This window comes from Helianthus annuus, chromosome 11 (genome assembly GCF_002127325.2).
Source record: "Helianthus annuus cultivar XRQ/B chromosome 11, HanXRQr2.0-SUNRISE, whole genome shotgun sequence".
Classification (NCBI taxonomy): domain Eukaryota; kingdom Viridiplantae; phylum Streptophyta; class Magnoliopsida; order Asterales; family Asteraceae; genus Helianthus; species Helianthus annuus.
In genome coordinates this window covers 8,563,383-8,581,049 of record NC_035443.2, presented here as the reverse complement: position 1 = coordinate 8,581,049, position 17,667 = coordinate 8,563,383, and the positions used below count along the sequence as shown (strand labels likewise).

The 17,667-nt window shown below is 37.5% G+C and overlaps 1 protein-coding gene across 1 annotated transcript; it reads right to left on the bottom strand.

The window, feature by feature from the left end:
* Positions 1-977: 977 nt before the first annotated feature.
* Positions 978-5,787, bottom strand: LOC110889458 (pheophytinase, chloroplastic). The gene is made up of 7 exons (XM_022136986.2): positions 5,519-5,787; positions 5,343-5,444; positions 4,293-4,431; positions 4,030-4,200; positions 2,672-2,912; positions 2,005-2,096; positions 978-1,437 (listed from the first exon to the last, which is right to left on the bottom strand). The coding sequence occupies exons 1-7, from the start codon at positions 5,607-5,609 to the stop codon at positions 1,161-1,163; spliced, it is 1,113 nt and encodes a 370-aa protein (XP_021992678.1). The 5' UTR covers positions 5,610-5,787; the 3' UTR covers positions 978-1,160.
* Positions 5,788-17,667: the final 11,880 nt, after the last annotated feature.

The following is a 17,667-nucleotide window of genomic DNA, read 5'->3' as shown; positions in this document are numbered from 1 at the left end:
TTGCCTATAACCCCCCCCCCCCCCCCCCCCACACACACACAAACATTGTTTTAGATAGTGTTTTTTCAAAGTTTTCTTATCTCAAATGTCTTCCCAAAATAACCCTTCAAGAATACCTATTAAATCTGTTATATACTTTTGCCATATTACATGCCCCTTTGTTTTGTGGTTTATAGTCATGTTTAAAATCAGCAAGCAATAATATACAAATGTGAACTAAATCAATACATTTGTAGATGTTTTATAGTTTTAAGAAGTAATATGATTTCACTTTCATGTTATTTGAAGTATTGTAAGTGGGTTGCTTTTAATTTAAACTGATTTGGTGTTTGTATCAACTCTTTACCGATCCAAGAGCAATATAATATTTTGACAGTGGACCAACAAGAACCGATGTTAATCAAATGCATGAATTTATATGCAAATCAACAATGAATAAAATTCAAAATATATAGTAGCTCACATGTGTAATTATATATTGAGTTTAAACCAAATTCAAATAGAGTAAAATGCCAAAATGGTCTCTAAGTTTAGGCCATTTTTGCCAATTCAGTCAAAAAATAAACCTTTTCATATATGAGTCTATGAGGTTTTATTTTTGTTGCCATTCATCCAATTGACAATCTGGGTTATAGTTTTCTGTTAACTTCTCCATTTTTTTTGTCGTTTTCCTCATTTAATTAAAATATATTAATTGCATAAAATCGCATGTTTGTGTATATGAAGAAAACACATGTTGTGGTAAACAATTTCGCATGTTGTATTATATCAGAAATCGCATGTTGAAGCAAAAACTCGCACGTTGAAAAACAATCTCGTACGCAACGTACGTTAACCCCTATTGTACAATAACCGGCCTCTATATATATATATATATATATATATATATATATATATATATATATATATATAAAATTAGTCAAACCTCCCAGTTGACTTTTGAAGACTGACTTTCTAAGGTCTACTTTCAGGTCATATAATCAAAATTCAAAAGGCTTCTGCATAGCAACAAAATATGACTGATTTCTACATAAGAAACAATTTTAATTAGACGATTTCATCCTTACACCTCGAATACATTTTTCTGTCCTGAGAGGCTAAAATTGGTCGATGACAACCGTATATATACAGTATACTTACAACTTTAAGCAAATAAATGTTTATACGGTTTGTGAAGCCGAGTATGTAGATGGTAGAGTTGATAACCAATCCACCAATGCCTTGTTGACCAACTCGGGGACTTCATCATGCGGGCAATGCCCCGCCTGCAGGTTTACAACTGTTGTGTTCGGGTAGAACTCTTTGATGCGGTTCGCTTTTGCAGGGCCCACCCACGGGTCTAAGTCTCCCCAGACTAACAATAATGGGCACGACAGTTTGCTTAGTACACTGTCGAGTGTGTATTTTCTTTGATTTGACATGAACCGTGTCATTAATCTGCAATGTAGATTGTATTAATCAATATAGAAAAAAAAAGAGTAAAATGCACGGATAGTCCCTGTGGTTTGGTGAAATTTCACCTTTAGTCCCCAACTTTTCAAAATTACACTCTTAGTCCCTGTGGTTTAACAAGTTGTTACTCGGATAGTCCCCAAAGCGGATAGAGGTTAGTTTTTCTGGTTAAGTGGGTGTGAAATGACAAGGACTATCCGAGTAACAACTTATCAAACCACAGGGACTATCCGAGTAACCTTCGTTCGCTTTAGGGACTATCCGAGTAACAACTTGTCAAACCACAGGGACTAAGAGTGTAATTCTGAAAAGTTAGGGACTAAAGGTGAAATTTCACCAAACCACAGGGACTATCCGAGTAACCTTCATTCGCTTTAGGGACTATCCGAGTAACAACTTGTCAAACCACAGGGACTAAGAGTGTAATTCTGAAAAGTTAGGGACTAAAGGTGAAATTTCACCAAACCACAGGGACTATCCGTGCATTTTACTCAAAAAAAAACTTGAATGACATTTTGATGTTTGACTATATTTGTTGAAGAAAAAAGATACCTGTAATAGACTTCGCCAGCGTTTGGATCGTCTGCTGGCTTGGTGATTGATTGAATGAGATAATCGTCAACGTTTGAAGTATTTTTATAAACCTGAAAAATGAAATTTAATGTTTTTGTCAGTCTGATAAAAGAGAGATGGATTTACTGTGTATGACATTGTTATTGCGAAAAAAAAGAGTAAATTACACGGATGGTCCCTGCGGTTAACCAAAATTTTGGATTTAGTCCCTAGTTTTTCAAGAGTATACGAATGATCCCTGTGGTTTGCACTTTGTAACGTATTTAGTCACCAACTTTTGCCAGAAGTACACGGATGGTCCCTGTAGTTTGCACTTTGTAACGCATTTAGTCCCCAACGTTTAGTGACTAGATGCGTTATAAAGTGCATACCACAGGGACCGTCTATGTACTTTAGGCAAAAATTGGGGACTAAATGCGTAACAAAGGGTGAATACAGGGACCATCCGTGTACTTTAAAAAAGTTGGGGACTAAATCCAAAATTTTGGTTAACCACAGGGACCGTCGGTGTACTTTACTCCAAAAAAAACGAGAAATGAATGATGCACGAATCAGATTCAAGTAGCGAAGCTTTCCATGGTATTAACACTATTCCAGTTGAGCTAAATAAATTTTGAAAGAGTTAAGAATAACTAATTTGACATACACTCTTCAATACGGATTCTACACGAGCAGGTTGCTTCGCTTGCCAAAACAAGAATCCAAGAGCTACCCGCTGGAAAATTTCCTTGAGTGGCTTTAGGATAACTTTCTGCAAAGTGGATTCTTCAGTTTCGATGGTTGAATCGTCCGGGCTTCCAAATTGTCCTGCAGAGTTTAGTAACGCAATGCCAACAACTTGCTGCGGCATTGCTTCTGCTGCCACCAAAGCGGTAAATCCACCAAGACTGAAAAGTTTCCGATATAATCATCAAGAAAGTGTGGAACAAAAGATCACTTTATAAAGATTTAGGGGTCGTTTGGCAACATCTGAATGGTTAAGTGCTGAACCAGTAAGAGGTCTGAACCATTAAGTGCTGAACCAGTAAGAGGTCTGAACCATTAAGAGCTTGTATAATGCTTAACCGTTCAGAGGCAAATATCTGACCAATTTAGATTAAAGGTCTTAACCATTCAGACATCTGCTCGTGAAACAAACAGTCTGAACCATTAAGTGCTGAACCAGTAAAAGGTCTGAATCATTAAGAGCCTCATTAAAAGGTAAACAAATAGCCCCTTAATCTGAACACCAATATGCATGAAGGAGACGATTATATCATCATGTTATGCGCGTAGTTTTTAATGGTGAATAGCGACAAGGTACCTATATGCTACACAGCGAATAACGATAAATAGCGGGTACTATTTTATAAATAGTGATACACTAGAAAAAACATTTAAAAAAATTATATGTATACTATATCAAAATACCCTGGTATATACGCTATTTTACATATATATTTAACAAAAATCTAAAATCCAGCTATTTTATAACTATATTTAATCGCTATTTGTATTTAAAAATAAATAAAAGAGTTAATTACTATTTTCATCCCTGTGGTTTGTCAAAAATACTATTTCAGTCCATTAGTTTAAAAATTGCGATTTCAGTCCCTGTGGTTTCACTTTCGTAACCATTTCAGTCCACCTCGTAACCATTTCAGTCCCTGTACTAACAGAATAAATGGATTGAAATTGTTACGAAAGTGAAACCACAGGGACTGAAATAGTTACGAAAGTGAAACCACAGGGATTGAAATTGCAATTTTTGATCTAATGGACTGAAATAGTGATTTTTGACAAACCACAAAAACTAAAATCCCGCTATTTATGGCTACATACCCTGTAGAGACCTTCGACCTATACGCTACGCTATTCACTATAGCAACCATAGCGACCGCTATTGACAACTATGGTTATGCGCATCACATGTATAGAATTTCAAAGGTGAAAATACATTCACTCTATTTGAACAATCCAACTGATAATGGATTATTGACTTTCTATTAGTCCACATAACATTACCTGTTCCCGACCAATATTGTCGGTTCTTTCACAATCTCTTTCAAGAAATCGGCAACTTGGTCTCTCCACACCAATGCATCATAGTCAATGAGTGCCTTCTCACTCCAACCGAACCCAAGTAAGTCCACAGCATACACCTTGTACTTTTTAGCCAGTTCAGGTATATTGTACCTATAGATATAGCGAAAATATCACACAAAGGATATCAGACAAATGTCCTATGTAGCATAATATAAGTCGAACATAGCATACAAGAAAGAGACCTCCAGTGGAAAGCTGAAGCACCAAAACCATGAATAAGAACGATCGGAAAGCCTTCGCCTTCTTCAACATAATGAATTTTGTGACCTCTCCATGTCCAAAACTTATATCCATCTTTCTTGAAAGGTAATCTCTCTAAACCTGTTGATAGACCAAATACTAGTTTAGTTCATAGTTGATACAAAGCCACGTCAGTTGGGGTGGTAACGGTCCGGTTCAGCCAGTTTTGACAGAATTTCTGGGCAGAAACCTTGGTTTTAAAAAGCGAGAAGCGCACAAAAGCGATGAGGTCTAAAACCGAGGCGCAAAGCGCAAAAGCGGTGGGCTTTTCGTACCCGAGGCGCAAAGTGATTATAGAATTTTTTATATATGTCCTGTAGGTTTTTAGCATCTCTTATCCAAATTATAGCTATAAATAAGGTTTATATATGATTTTACCCATAAGTACAAGCTAAAAAACCTATTGTACAACAGTTTGAAGCTTAAAAACAACATAAAAATACCCTATGTACATGAGGCGCGCGCCTCAGGCCAGAAAAACCTTTAAAAATGCGCTTTTGGGGGGCTTTTTGTAAAAAGCGCGCCTCGGGCTACCTCAGGCGCGCTTTTTAAAACCCAGGCAGAAACGGTAAGGGTTATTGGATTTTATCACTCCCAACTATTGGGTATTGACCCAATAGTTGGGAGTGATAAAATCCAATAACCCTTACCGTTGCCACTCCCAACTATCACTTTGACTCCCACCACTCCCAACTAACACTTTGTGTGTTGTGTCACTCCGGTCAATACCCAATAATTAGGAGTGATAAAATCCAATAACCCTTAGGAAAAAAAAAATACTTTTTTATTTATTTTTTTAATATTTCGGCCGGTTCAGTTTTGGCAGGCGGTTCCAAACCATGAAACCCGGTTTTTAAACCTTAAACCGAACCAGTTTACTCCTAATCCTGCTGAACCAACCAGCCGGATTAGCTCGGTCCGGATGGTTCAGTTTAGATACCAAATGACATATTCAGTAAATCAATAGAAACAAATTTATAAAAAAAAACAACCTTGTGCAGGTTGAGATACCAAAGTAGAGGGCATCACAGAAGCTCCAGCAGCAACAATTCCTTTGGAAGCAAAATCTCTCCTACTCAAACCACACCTATTTCCTACCACACACAACAACCAATCAATCAATAATGATTGGGGCAACTGGTATATATCCAATTGGTTGAAAACTTACTGTAAGGATGAACTTTGATGGCGGGACTGAACTTGTTCTCGGTTCGGAGTCGATGATGCGGCGGGGGCACCGTAGCATAGGAAGACGACATTGGATTGGATTGGATCTGGAGAATGGAGAAGAAAGAGTAAATGTTGTTTATGAATTAGGGGTTTGATTTGAGTGGTGGAAGTGAAGCCTTGAGGTTGTGGCTCATCCCAGGCCAAGTTACTCTTTCTTTCCCTCGGAAATTTTGTTTTTAAATATGGAAAATTACAATAATGTCTCTTGACCAACGACCCTTACCAAAATGTCATCCTTATGGGCGTTGGGCGGACTCCTGGAAACATCGGATGCGTCTGTTTCTTACCTTGAAGAGTCCATGAATGAGGAGCTTACACGTGTTCGACAAAGCTGATGTGTCGACAACCGACTCCTCCCATATACTTGGCAGACTCCTCCCATTGGCTCGACTGACTCTTCCCAACGGCTTGGCGGACTCCTCACATTTTGGCTGACTCCTCTCATTGCTTGGCTGACTCCTCACATTTCTTTTGAATTCTTTCAAATATTTTTATCTATTTAATATATCATTATAACATAAAATGTTACAACATAACTTAAAAATTAGAAAGATAACATAAAACATTACAACATAATTTAAACATTACAACATAACTTAAATATTACAACCTAAAAACGTGACATAGCATGTTATTAAAAATGAAGACACTTAAATATAATTTTTCAAAATTTCAAACACCGAAAGGTGTTCAAAGTCCTCCCCGTAAAGCATAGCGTAGTCGAGCAGGACCTCTTGAACACTTTTCGGTGTTTGAAATTTTAAAAAAATTATATTTAAGTTTCTTCTTTTTTTTTTTAATAACATGCTATGTCATGTTTTTAGGTTGTAATATTTAAGTTATGTTGCAATGTTTAAGTTATGTTGTAATGTTTTATGTTATATTTCTAATTTTTAAGTTATGTTGTAATGTTTTATGTTATAATGTTATACTAGTAGTAAAACCCGTGTGCAAACACGGATGGTTTTAGAAAACCATGTAAAACACATTTTAATAGAAAGTAAGAAAATAATTAGTGCACACTTACAAAATTGATATGAAGTAATGATCAACAGGGTTAGTTAACAGGAGTTTCATTATGTTGACAACCTAACCACTGTTGTCTATCGACTGTTACATACCTCTATTGCTTTCCAACAGAGGTTTTCTAACAACTATCATCCATTATCCCCAACAGAGGTTGCCACATTGACAGATGTTAAGTATCAGATGTTAGTCAACCGATGTTAAGGTTAGTCAATAAAGGTTAAAAGGGTTAGTCAACAGACGTTAAGAGGATAAGGAAAATAAAAGGGCAAACAGATGTCAGCAGATTGTTGAGCTCGCAAAAAAATGTAATTTTAACATATTTTACCATAAGATTGTAATGAATGATCATGTGTGTTTTTAAATTCATAACTTATTAGGTTTGTCCTTTACAGATTGCATAAACAATCATACATTAATAAATACTCGACAACAATTTACATGATTTACACTTATGTAACATTTAAAAACACAGGTAACCTTTAGAGGATTTCCATACAAAAATTTATTAAAAACACAAATCACTATACATTGTTCTTTACGAATTGCAGGAGTATTCGTAAATTCATAAATACTCTTTTACAACAATACACATGATACACTAATATAACATTTAATAAAAACATCACACCTAATAAATTTAAAACGTTAATAATAATATCATAAGTATCATAGTTTTATAAAGCATTATAATACTTCTTACATGTTTTTCGATCTAAAAAACATCATCCAAAATTATAATAAATATGAGTAAGTAGAAGATACACAATTAAATGTTCAAAAGTCAGCAACCATGACATAACAACATGTCATCATAGGTTTTGTAGAACTTCTTTGTAAACTACATTAGTAGTGGTTGTACAAACTCGTTTTGCTTTATCACAAATCAACATTTTCAACCCCTTCCTACTTTTTACCCTAGATACAACAACATAGAGTTGGCCATCACTAAATACTGGACGTGGAAGATACAAACCAACACGTCCCAACGATTGTCCTTGACTTTTATTTCACAGTGAAAGTGGGAATTGTCTTCGAGAAATCTTCACTGGTATTCTCTTATCAGAAGGTGTCATCTACAGTCTTGAAATCAAAGTATGGTGACCTATATTAGTTCCTGTGATAATTTTTGCTTCAATCACAACTTTTCTGAGTTTCGTGACTTGTAAACGTGTACCGTTACGCAATCCATTTGCCTGATCAATGTTTCTGAGTAACATCAATGGAGCACCAAGTTTCAATACTAATTTATGGTTAGGTAAACCAGACAATTGAAGATTGTTTAACACATTAGGAGGAAACAATGCCATGTTAATCTCTAATTCTTCCTCAGATTGACATAAACTATCTGAACTAAAATAAATATGCTCTTCACCAGGCAGATTCTCTAACAACTGTTTATTTATTGAATCCACTACTTCATTAGTTGGAGCAAGAATGGCTCTTTGTTGGAAATACGTTAAATCCCACAAAACTTATTCATGTCCGGATATGTAAATGAAATGAGAGAAGAAATAGGATTGAGTTGATCACGAATAAGTAAATCATCTGGAATTTCAATATCTACCTCACCATCATTTTCTTTACCAAGGAGACCATCACCAAGTTTTAAAATCCATTTTGGAAATTCCTTTATTTCTTTCAAATATGTTTCCTGACATCCAACTCTTAATCTCATATTCTCAGTTAGCTTTAGTACTTGACAATATTGCCATATATAAGAAGAATTCAAAGAAGCATTGATTATCATGCTTCTGGTACCTTTACGGATGGCCATAAGAATTTGTCTAAAATCACCACCAAATAGAATGACCTTTCCTTCAAAAGGCTTGCCTTCCATATTCGATTGACTGGAATGTGATATGTCTCTCATTGTTCTATCAAGAGCATCAAAACAATACTTGTGAGGCATGGTGCTTCATCCCAAATAATCAAAGTTGTTCTTTTGATTAAATCACCCAACTCAGTATTAGGCTCTATCGAACATATTGAATCCTCGTTAATGTTGATTGGGATTACAAACCTTGAATGAGAAGTTCTACCACCATCCAGCAAAAGTGAAGCAATTCCACTAGATGCAACATTCAATACAACTTCACCTTTCGATCGTAATGCAGCTGTGAATGTCTTCCAAAGAAACGTCTTTCCAGTTCCACCATAACCATATACAAAGAAGACACCTCCATCACCTTTTTCAATCGTTTTCATAACAATTTTATAAATTCTTCTTGTTCGGCAGTTAAGATCTTTACATAACCAGCATGTTCCCTTTGTAGAGTGACTCTATCATACGATAGTTCTTTCATAAAGGCTAAAATATATAATATTATTGTTTTGTCGAGTCCGACGTCGACGTAGGACTAATGAGCGTATAAAGGCCAAAATGTATAATATTATTATTTTGTTTTTCAGGATGATGGATGAGCAGATGGATGACCAGATCGAGGAGCAGTACATGTGGATCCATTTCTAGGTCACCCATACTTGGAGTTTCCCCTAACTCCGACACCACTGGCCATTACAGCAAGCTTAGGCGGATAAGTGCGGTTTGTTGGACGACTCTTGAGATCCTCGGTGAGACGGCTAAATCCCATGAGTTTATTCCTGTTAGTACACTTTATGTGGACGCGACTCGACTCTGTTCGATTCGGTTCGGTTCGACTCGGTTAGGTTCGGCTCAAGCCCGACGCAGATGATGTCATGATGATGTCACAAGTTGACTAAACTTTACAATATGCATGTTGAGAATTCTGTACGTATAAGAATGGTTTTTGGGCCACTCACATGGGCCGAAACCATTATCACATGGGCCAATCAACTTGCATTTGGGCCGAAACCCATAATTCAACATGCAGGTCGACGAAACCTTGAGAGTTTCGTCGACTTTGAAGCTTTCGTCGACTAAGGTTTCGCCGACTAAGGTTTCGTCGACCCTGGCCTATATAAACAACAACTGAGACAGAAAACAATAGAGAGCTAGTGAGAGAGAGAGAGAGAGAGAGAACCGATAGTTTAGTTGTATTTCATATTTTATCTTTCTGTAACTAAACTTTGTCGAAATCAATACACGTAACTGTTAATCGTTGATATCTTTGCGTATTGTTCACTCTCTCGCTCGGTTTGTATCGTAACGTGGATTCCGCACTCGTTACGGTATTCGAAACAAAATCTCGTAGTTGTCCGGCGATCCGCAAACGGACCTACAAGTGGTATCAGAGCGTAAGGCTCGATTTCTTGTTGAAAACCGAGTTTCCGGTGGCATTTTCGAGTGGGTTTTAAGCTTTTCTTGGACAAAAATCATAAACCCAGTTTCTTTTTTCTGAAAATACGAATTAAAACTCGAAAATCGGTGTTGTTTGGTGTCGTTTCTATTCAAAACTTGTTGAAAATTGTTGGAGATTATCGAAGGTACAAGTTGTGTCGAGTTTTTTTAAGCAACTTCGGGTTTCGGAAAAGTCTTCAGTGACCGGAAAATTCAAATCTTCAAGTGTTCTACAAAGAACCTTCAAAGAGTTCTTCAAACTATCCACTTTTTGATTCTTTGTGAAGTAACTGTGCAACTTGTTTGTGAATTAAATATTGGAACACCATGATGTGTTTGGTGAGATCAACATTATGTGAGTTGAAAATTGGTGTCATGTGTTAGAAGGATAAGATTTTGTTTTTTTTGAAAAATCTAACCAGACCTCACCAACTTCTTGAGCTTATCCCTTTGTTGACTAAAGTGATAAGAGACAAAACAATCTTGAGTTTCGTCATATTCACTTAAGTTTCGTCATAGGTTCATCATAGAGGTTTCGTCAGTGGCTCAACATAGAGTTTCATCATTATTTAATCAAGGTTTCGTCACATTGAAAGTTTCGCCAAAACAACCTGAGTTTCATCATGGAGTTTCATTACAGAAGTTACGTTGTTATCTTTGTTTCGTAGAACAAGTGATTGATCAACAAGGATTCGTCTGAGCATAGAGTTTCGTCACAATTTCTAAGTTACTTCAAAGGTTTCGCCTAAAATCAAACAAGTTTCGTCTATCAGTGATTCAAGCATAGAAGTTTCGCCATCACACAAGAGGTTTCGTCGATCAGCAATCCTCCTTGGGTTTCGTCAAACAACCCTAAGGTTTCATCAATCAAAGTTCACCCATAGGGTTTCGTCGAGTAGATTGTTTTGTCAAACAGGTTTCGCCAAGAGCAGAGTTTCGTCGAGAAACTTGTGCATTTTTCACAGAAGCTTTGCATATCTATCATAACAGTTTGTTTTTAAGTCTTTAACCAGGTTTTCACTTTCATATATCAATCATGAGTTGTACTAGCCCTTCAGATTGGAGTATGGAACCGAGACCAGGTGAAGATCAAACATCCGCAACCGTTTGGTTAAGGAATGTCATACCTCAACAATCGGTAAGTGCAAGTCAATGGGCATTGGTGACGAACCAGAATCAAAGCATTCAAAATCTATTGATAAGTGAAAGCGAAACAGGTAGCAACAATCGCCCGCCAAAGTTGAATCACATGAACGAATATCCGACATGGAAAGGTCGTTTTCACACGTACGTTCTAGGGCAAAACACCGAGTTGTGGACGTGTTTCATTTCGCCGTATAATCAAGCTCTTGAAGAAGCAGGATTGAATGCCACAACTTTCAATAATATGCAAGAAGCCGACAAAAAGGCATATGATCTGGAAAAGATGGTGTTTGCTATTCTCACTCAAGCACTCCACAAAGACATCTATCATCAATTCTCTTATTGTACGAGCACGAAAGCACTATGGGATGCCTTGGTAGCAAGAGGTGAAGGAAATGCAGCTACAAGAAAGACGCGGCATGATCTGTTGAAGAAGGAATTTGAATCATTTCAATTCTTGAACAACGAAACGCTAAATGATATGACAACTCGTTTTTATCATTTGATTAGTAAGATGTATTCTTATGGTGTTCTTGCAACTCAACAGGAAATGGTTGCAAGGTTTGCTGATGCTCTACCCCCGAAATGGAGTTCTTTCATTGAATTGCTAAATACGGGTAGTTTAGATACTGTCAGTATGTATGAATTCATTCAGAAGTTGGAGCACAAGAATGATGAAGAAATTCGGAAAGCTAAACGAATTCCTGTTCCTCAAAATACTAAAATGTACCTTCCAGGTTTCGACTCTTTAGCTAGATCCAGTGCAGCACAGCAATCAAAACTACAAACAGCCTTTATGTCTAATACAAGTTCTTTTTCGTTTCCACAATCAGCTCCACCTCAAGTTTTCGATCCAAGTGCATATCTTCCACCAGCGCATGTTGTTGCTCAAGCTCACACTTATTCAAAACCTCAATATAATTCAAGTGCCTATATTCCAACCCAACCGCAAGCCCAACCACAACCTCAGCAAGCACATTACAGTGACACCTTTCATTCCAAAAACCCCAACACCGTCAGAGTTGATACTTCCAATCTTTCAAAAGTCAGTGTAGAAGTTGCAAAGGAACATATGGAACTTCTCAACACAATGTTCAGTGCCTACTGTGGATTGGTTGCAAGTCAAATTGGAAACATCAATATGACCAATGAAGATTATCAGCAGATAGACTGTGATGAAATAGAGTTAATGGATATCAAGTGGGCGTTTGCAAGTGCTGTTAGAAGGGCAAAGGATTTTATGACTCGAACGGGAAGAACAAGCTTGGAAGGCAAGAATGATACAAAGTACGGTTTCGATAAGGATGCGGTTACATGTTTTAATTGCGACGCAAAGGGTCACTTCAAACGTGAGTGCACCCGACCAAGCAGACAAGGCAATCAAAGTCCCTTCCGAAGTCAGACAAGTACTTCCAACGCAAATCAAGGTAACCGGGAAAGAGGGATAGTAGCTGTGAACAACACCACCAACAGAGACCAGTCTGGACCATCAAACACCAATCGAGCATTGACCGTTCAAGCCGATGAAGGATGTAATTGGTCTGTACAATTCGGAGATAATGATCAAGGAGGTGGAACTGCATGCTATGCAAAAATCATCAATCACATTAAGCATGTTCACAAGGAAGAGTTTTCTGAAAGTGATGATAGTTCTGGTTATAGCGGGAGTTCAGATGAAGAAAGCTCGAATGCGGGAGATTATAATTCTGAGGATGGATCTTTTTCTTATCAGACTGCCTTTATGGCGAATGTCTCGGCCTCGACAATTCAGGTAAATTCTGATCCTCCTACTGCTAGTGTTTGTAAAATGTGTGCAGAATTGAAACTGGAATCCGAACAGGTTCATAGTCGCAATCAAAGTTTAGTTATTGAGCTGTCTAAATGCAAAGAGGTAAACATGGCTTTAGCTCGAAATGAAAGGATTTCAAAGAAATAATCGAAACTTTAAAGAAAAGTGTTTCCGAATTGACAAAAACTGTTTTTAACAAACAAATTGGTATTAACAACTACATTAATATCATTGAGGAAACAAAGAAAGAGCTAGCAGTGGCAAAATGCGAGCATGATGCAATCAAGCTCAAATTGGAGAGTTATTCTAACTCCCGATATGTGCTTGATCACATCATAGAAGCTCAACAGCTTAAAGGAAACAAGAAAGGCGTTGGGTATAAGGCGTCTCCACCCCCTTTGAGACACAACTATACCAAAATGCTCGATGAAGAGGATATGCCTCGGTTTGAACCTAGTGTGCCTCTTGATTATGAGGAAGTTACTACAGGATTAGGGTTCCAACCGGACAGTTCCTCGAGTGACTCATCTGTAGAAACACGAAATTCAGCATCGATAAATCAAAGTCCTCCAATCATCGAGGACTATGGTTCGTCTGATGATGAATCAGATGTGAGTGACCAGGATAAATCACTTGATAAGATGAAAGGGAATAGAAATTCCAATTGAGAATCATATTCTTTGTGATCCTCCTATTCCAGTTGTGCAACCTGTTGCCAAACAAGTGATTAATCCTGTCAAGGAAGTGAAGGAATCTGTGTCTATTGTTAAAAGTGATAACGTGTTGTACACTTTAGTCGGTGATAGTAAAATATATTCAGACAAAGATTTTCCAATCAAAAACGTCAATCAATCTTTGATTGACAAAGTGTTTGAAGATACTACCAGTAAGTTTTTGGGAAATGCGATCCCGAGAGTTTCTGTAACTCAGTGTGATCCTATTCCAAAAGCTGAAGTTAGAAGACAATTTGGAAATCAAAGATTACCGACAAAGCAACAACCTATCGCTTTTAAAGGTAAACAAAAGGAACAACGAGCTCAAAAGTCTAAGGTTTCACAATCGAGTGTGGAAACAAAGGGAGCTCGTTACAAGAAAAAGGATCAGAAGGTAAACTTTGTGAAATCAAGAGGCACTGATAAAATTGAAACTTTCGAAAACAAATCCAACACGGATTTTGTTAAACAAGTTAAAATCTTGAAAAGAAACAGTCAAAACAATTACACACAACACACAAACGGTTATGATGTAGGACCAAGTACCTCAAGATCACGAAGTTCATCATCAAGCTCCTACAGTTATGATACTCCGAGGTTTGTTGAGCGGAGATCATGCTTTGAATGCAGTGAGAATGGACACATTGTTAGAAACTGTCCATATCTCACAAAAGGAAAGGCAAAAGTTGATCCCCCCTGCAGTAACAATTACTATAAAAGATCTGTTTTACCAAAACAGGACCCTCGTCTTGTTAAACAACGAGAAGTGAAACATAAAAGGAAACAACGAAAAGAAGTTGAAAAGATGTTAAAACCGGAGGTTGTCCAAATAAAATCTAAACATGAAAAATAGAAACAAATTTGGAAACCAAAAACAGTAACTGTTTCAGGGGGAGCTCAATCCATTCCGAATCATCAGGAAATCGAAGTCACAATCCTCAATGATGACGGACGACCCAAGTCTGTGAAGGCTTGGGTCCCCCTCTCCAACTAATCTCTGAGTGAGTGTGCGGAATGTTCCAGGAGGAACTATTGATAGTCTTAGGATTGTTGATAGTGGAGCATCCATGCACAAGATTGGCGACATGCGGCTCCGAAACATTGTTACATCTAGGAGTTGTTGCCTTTGATGGAGAGAGAAAAAGAAAAGAAGAAATGTCTGATGAAAGAAATTGAAAGCTTCGACAAAATGAAAATCATTCCAAAGTTTGATTGTTAAAGGCTTTGATCGGGTCCCCAGGATAGATTCAATCAAAATGTACGCACCTGCAACACGTCTGAAGTTCAAAATCAACAAGATGAACGTGCAGTGTACATTTCTTCGCGGTGTGATTGAAGAAAATGTGTTTGTTGAACAAACCAACCGGGTGTGCGGATGCCTTGGCTTGGATTGAACAACCGCACACTACTTCTCAAGAGAAAGATAAAGACCTTCGCTGGTGCAATATGGAAGACCAGCCGGACCCAAAGGTTTATGATCTTGTTGCTGTGAAGAGATTTCTCAGTAGCTACAAAATCGACTTTGAAATCCACACCTGGTGGATACCAGCTTAGGAGACCACTCAGATTTCTTGGCAATGCACGAATCAGTTGCAGGATACGGTTTTGAACTTCTAATCTCTCCTATCTTTGTCGATATTTAAGCTGCTTTATGAATTATTATCATCTCGTACAACACTCTTTGACCTGACACGTTGATCTCGAATATCACCTCACACGTGATTGTTTCACTATGAAACTCGTCAATGTTGTCATGGTCCACACCGATTACCAACGTGCCAACTGATTTTTCCAAAATTCGATAAATCATTTCTGACAAAAATTTAATTTTGGTAAACGACATTAAGGTAAAACATGAGTTAATCCGACATCGGGAAATCGTTTTTGTAAATATCTTTGTGTTCTTAAAATTTATCATAGTTTGTTGATTTTAGGGGGAGTAAATCCAAATTTTAAAAATCCAAAAACATCGAAAAATTTCAAAAACACAAAAACAATAGAAAAACAAAAATAAGTTTCCTGGCGAGAAAAAGAGAAAATGATAGTACATCAGTGGTCTGTTGAAACATCTTTAAACTGAACTTAAAATGAAAAACGATATGCAGCTCTATATAAGATGTATCGGTAGGCTCACAATCATTTTAAAGTGTGTAGGGTGATATAAACTTAAATCGACTGAAGACTGTGTGGGAACCATTCACTGGCATATGGTCTTAGTACCGAAATTTCGTTTAAGAGATTGCCAAGGTTCTGGGATATTCGGTCTTTATGCTGATTATCATCTGGGTATCATGGTTGTATCTTTTACCGATACAAAACGGAGACGAAGTCTAGATTTTCCATGATACTATACATGCGTGTACATATTGCATACGACCTCAATAAGTGATCAACAATCACATGTCCAAACAAATAAGTGATAAAATATCACATTTATCCGGGAGTCAAGTTCGTCTCTCTGCTGTACGATGTACTGACCTATTCACGAACTTGCTCCTGTGCCCTCATGCATACGAAAATCAAGTTCCTCATCAATAAGTAATTCTATCACATAGGGCTTGTTTTCAATAAAAAAATAAGTGAGTATCTCACATTCTTTTATACGGTCAAACAGATGATAATCGGTATACTCACCGGTAAGATGAACTCTCGTGCATACCTTGATACGGGAATGTGTCGTGTGTGGATGAACACCGGTCTGTAAGTATGATTCATACCTTAACGTATCCCCTAAACATGATTACATCTGATAAGTTGAGCTTATGTGGACAACAATACCGATAATTGTTATAGGATGCTTATCTAAATGTTAACTGATTGAACAAAAAGAGCGTTTTGGTGTGACCGTACACTGATATGATTCTCTTACCCCCGAAACTTGCAAAAAGAATGTCTGTAAATATTTATTTACTGCTGTCAGTTTCTGCATCTTTGTATATATTTGTTTATTGCTTTTCGTCTTTACATTTGAAAAATGAAAATACCAAAAAGATTTTAAGTGTGTTTTAATATAAACTTTATAAAAGCCAAAAAGATTTTGCTTCTAGTTTATTTTTGATTGACTGATGTTGGAACTCGAGTCTATCCTACCCGAAATCCTGATTGTAAGCCGGAAAACAAATGCATCTTCATAAATGGTCGAAGTTGACATATTTTGAAAGTTAAAGGATTAAAACTGAACATTTTCTAAACTTTCAAATTGTCGTCGGTCGGTGTTTGATTGAGATTTGATCTCATATGTGTCGTTTGTTTAATCTGTCTATATTTCAAGCGGTTGTTCTCATTGCGTGTTTAGCTTTCCTGTATGTGCAGATATGACATCAGAATCAGCTAAAGGCGAAGAGAACGTGTCAGATGACAAGCCGTAAAGTGACGACACGGCGTTGATGCAATCAAAAGATCAAGATGATCGGGTTGCAGTTAATCACTCATCAACACCACAAGGATCTAAAGCATTGAAGATCAAAAGATTCACAAGCATAACTCAAGGTAGAGCTTATGTTAGGGGGAGTTTGTTAACACACTTCCTAAATGAAAAGGGGAGTTTGTTGATACACTTCCTGCTTACGACACATGAAGACTTTGAAGATCCTCCGACATGGAAGACATGGAAGACGAACCATCACGAGTAGCGTCCAAGGGGGAGCTTGTTGGTACACTTTATGTGGACGCGACTCGACTCGGTTCGATTCGGTTCAGTTCGACTCGGTTAGGCTTGGCTCAAGCCCGACGCAACGACATTCCTCCGTTGTGCGCCCCAGAGTTCGACACGCGAAGCACGGAGAGCCGCGAACCTATTTCCGATGACACATCATCATGACATCATCATGATGATGTCATGATGATGTCACAAGTTGACTAAACTTTACAATATGCATGTTGAGAATTCTGTACGTATAAGAATGGTTTTTGGGCCACTCACATGGGCCGAAACCATTATCACATGGGCCAATCAACTTGTATTTGGGCCGAAACCCATAATTCAACATGCAGGTCGACGAAACCTTGAGAGTTTCGTCGACTTTGAAGCTTTCGTCGACTAAGGTTTCGCCGACTAAGGTTTTGTCGACCCTGGCCTATATAAACAGCAACTGAGACAGAAAACAATAGAGAGCCAGTGAGAGAGAGAGAGAGAGAGAACCGAGAGTTTAGTT

What these genes read in the sequence shown, in the direction of transcription:
- LOC110889458 (XM_022136986.2), bottom strand. Translation starts at nt 5,609, where the DNA reads ATGTCGTCTTCCTATGCTACGGTGCCCCCGCCGCATCATCGACTCCGA. An exon ending in GCTTCAGCTTTCCACTGGAG is followed by an intron (nt 4,201 to 4,292) that starts GTCTCTTTCTTG and finishes CTATATCTATAG; the next exon opens with GTACAATATACCTGAACTGG. An exon ending in TAGAATCCGTATTGAAGAGT is followed by an intron (nt 2,097 to 2,671) that starts GTATGTCAAATT and finishes TTCATTTTTCAG; the next exon opens with GTTTATAAAAATACTTCAAA.